The following is a 3,324-nucleotide window of genomic DNA, read 5'->3' as shown; positions in this document are numbered from 1 at the left end:
ATTTATCATGAATATAGCTTTGACCTATTAGGCAGCGCTCAACAGATCTGCTTATACGCAAATTGCATTTCCAGCGGCTTGTGCGCGAAATCGCGCAAGATTTCAAATCGGACCTTCGATTTCAGTCATCTGCGATTGGTGCCCTTCAGGAAGCTACCGAAGCGTACCTTACCTCACTCTTTGAAGATACGAATTTGTGTGCCATCCATGCCAAGAGAGTCACCATACAGCCTAAGGACATCTTGTTGGCACGTCGGCTGCGTCGGGATATTGATTGAGGAATATGGAATTACTCCAGGATAACTTGGAATTGCGTAACTGAACCCTTCTAGAAGAATGATATGTCTTTTGGATATGGATGAATACGGACGATATGATGTCCACCTTGGGAAATGTCCCATCCCGTTGAAATCAACACGCTAGATCCAGAATGAGCCTCTGGGATACCGAAAATCCCTAAGCGTAAATAATATTGTGTCCTTGTTTCGAGTGACAATAAGTTGTCCTTTAGCCACGGGCGTGCCGCGCACGGGCCACAACTCCGTCGAGGTAATTGTGGCCCGTGCACGCCTGCTCTACCGATGTTTGGCCGCACACCGCAGAAGGGAGGGCGATTGCCGTATTCATTGGCTCTCCCACGCGGAAAGGGGGTATTCTGACCCGCACCCCTCACGTCTTTGGACGCGCCCCTAAGGTCCTTCCGGTTGTGGCCTGGCCATGCCAAGACAAGCCTTTTTCTACCAGCAACCACGCGTTACTGATATCAACACCAGAGATCACGTCGGATCGTGACAGCACTCCGCTCTCAACACCGCAAAAATTTCGAACCGTCATTCTTTACGATGTCGGCCGTCAACGCAAGAATACAAGGTATAGAAGACACGCTCAAGAAGCTCCTAGGTGTCGTGGATAAGTATGGTTCACCCGGCAGGCACCGGTCCGCCAAATCGCGCAAGCCAAGCCAACCGCCTTGGAAGACGATCCGGTCCATCATTGAAAAGTTGGCGCAAGACGTTCAGAATGTTAAAGAAATGGTTGAAGGCTCCGGTATTGATACAAGGCACGACCGACGCACGGGAGCCAATAACGAAAAAGCCACTCCGGAAGATCCGTTACAGATCTTAGATCAATCACCACATGAGAGACAGCAATTTGGCCAAAACTCTTCAGATACCGCAGGAGACATTCAGAACGACGCACCAATTTCTGCAGATTCCAGCACGAATACAGACCGTCAGGCGATACCAACGCCGCTGCTCAGCGGGTTGGACATAGACGAGAATCGCGCTCCATCAACTCCTATTCCTAATCAATCTTGCACCGCACCAACCACTGTACCGACGACAGTTCCTACTAGCGTCGAAAGCTCAGAAGTCGAAGAAAATACTGCAGTGGTCGTGAGTATGCCACACAGTTCGAGCCACCCTATCATGTCGACCATTTCTCAGTCCGACACTTCGGCACAGAGCGTATCTGAAATTCCTCGAAACCCCAACATCACCATCTCTTATCGAGTGGAGCAGGGCGTCGTCGTTCTAGTGCCCGGGAACATGGATCAGTGTCGCGATATGCCGTTTCTTTTCTCTCAGGCCGAGGCACTTGGTGCACGTGAAACAGGAGTGTTTAAGTACGTGCTCCCGAGCGACTTTAAAACGAATGCCTACACCTTCCCTAAGATTACAACGCGTATATCTAAGTTTGGGTCTCGCCTCAGGTCGGACGACATTTTTCATATTTCACGGACCGAGGATCTGGAGACGCTTGAGGTCAGCGAGACCAGCTTCACACCCATAGAGGCAGACGAACTATCGGAGATGTTGGAGCGTCGTCTGGCCGATCCTGAGGCGATGAGCAAGATGCGATACTGTACCGATCTTTCGGCGCAGACTGCCGAAGCTCGGCGACAATTGGGCTTACCCGCAGAGTCCCCCATCTGGCCTCTGAAAGGTAACATGTTGGATCGCACCAAGTACCGCGTCCCAGGACTCCACTGGCCGTATGGATACGTGTCTGGCGATGACGGATCACTATTTGTCATACACCGTGAGGACGGTAAGCTGCCGTCGCTGAACGTCCTACACTATGGCAGAGAGAAACTCTGGTATGTTGTGGCTCGGAAAGATGGCTACCTCGTTGAAAACGAAGTGAAACGCGGGAAATGCGAGCAGAAAGTACGACACGCTTCGGACTGGATTCCACGGTTAAAGCTCAAAGCCATGGGTGCTTCCTTCGCCACATTTGTCCAACGTCCGCGGGAAGTAGTCGTGGTGTGGGGCGACAGCTACCATCAAGGTGGTACCATTGGCCACACCGTTGCCGAAGCCCTAAACTATGGCGGCCCTGGTTGGAGCATCGAAGGTTACTCTGAATGCAGCCCCAATTGCGATGGATTTCCTATCCCAAATGCGTTCTTAGAGTTCCGTGCCCCGAATGAACCACAGCGCGAGCAAGGCGACGAAGTTTCACAGCCAGTTCACGGCTCGCTCCAGTCTCAAGGACGCGAGCTGCTAGGTAGAAACCGTGCGCCGACCCGGGACGGTAAAGCGACAGAGAACGAACTTAGGATGAACAAGCAGGAGGCCAGACCCCGAAAGAGGCGCAGAGACGCGCCGATCCAGCAGCACTCCCGCAAAAAGACCAGGTTTCAGACTATACACAGTTTAGCCGATACGGTAATGACTAAAACTGAGATCCGCAAAGATCTAGTCTCACGGATGGTGACGGCTATTCGAAGTAGAGACGCATTCCAGCAGTTCTGCGATATTATCCACGGTCGTCGAGACCCCGAACCTACAGCGATACGAATATATCTCACCACAAATGCGTCCAAAAGACAACTTCGGATCCAAGATCCGGCCCAAATGCTCGAGAACGATGTGAAGTCCCTCAGTATGCTTTCACGCAAGACTACCTTTCATGACTTCCTTACTCGGTTGTTCCAAGTCCGTCTTGCCGATCATATTAACGAGATTAGCCGAGGCCGTCTAAGGAGTGAGCCAGCTGTCATTGCAAAAATCCTTCAGCGCACGGGGATGTCGAAGCGCCAGTACCTATACCATCGAGATAGAGGGGCGAAGTGGCGGGAATACTGTAAGGTGTTTCCAGGTATCCTTAGCTTCATCCCCTTCGAAACTCAAAGATTTGGCTTTTCTTCATCGTCTTGGCTCAACCTCGACGAAGGAGAGTTTACCTCCTTACGTTCTCATCTGAAAAACGAGTATACGTCCGCCCTCTGCGTCGCGGGGAGAGCATTTGAACACTCCCTGGATCCCACGGCAGACGATGTGGACTTTACCTTCGAAAATCTGAGTATATCACTGGACA

General features: G+C 51.5%; 1 protein-coding gene across 1 annotated transcript; it reads left to right on the top strand.

The window, feature by feature from the left end:
- Positions 1-842: 842 nt before the first annotated feature.
- Positions 843-3,210, top strand: PV06_11014 (uncharacterized protein; the record flags this gene model as incomplete). Its single annotated transcript, XM_016412617.1, has 2 exons — positions 843-3,090; positions 3,116-3,210. 2 exons carry the CDS (start codon positions 843-845, stop codon positions 3,208-3,210), a joined length of 2,343 nt encoding a protein of 780 aa, XP_016257116.1.
- Between the last annotated feature and the right edge of the window lie 114 nt (positions 3,211-3,324).

This window comes from Exophiala oligosperma (genome assembly GCF_000835515.1).
Source record: "Exophiala oligosperma strain CBS 72588 unplaced genomic scaffold supercont1.17, whole genome shotgun sequence".
Classification (NCBI taxonomy): Eukaryota; Fungi; Ascomycota; class Eurotiomycetes; order Chaetothyriales; family Herpotrichiellaceae; genus Exophiala; species Exophiala oligosperma.
Note: the sequence above shows the minus strand (reverse complement) of the source record. Positions and strands in the feature narration are given on the sequence as shown.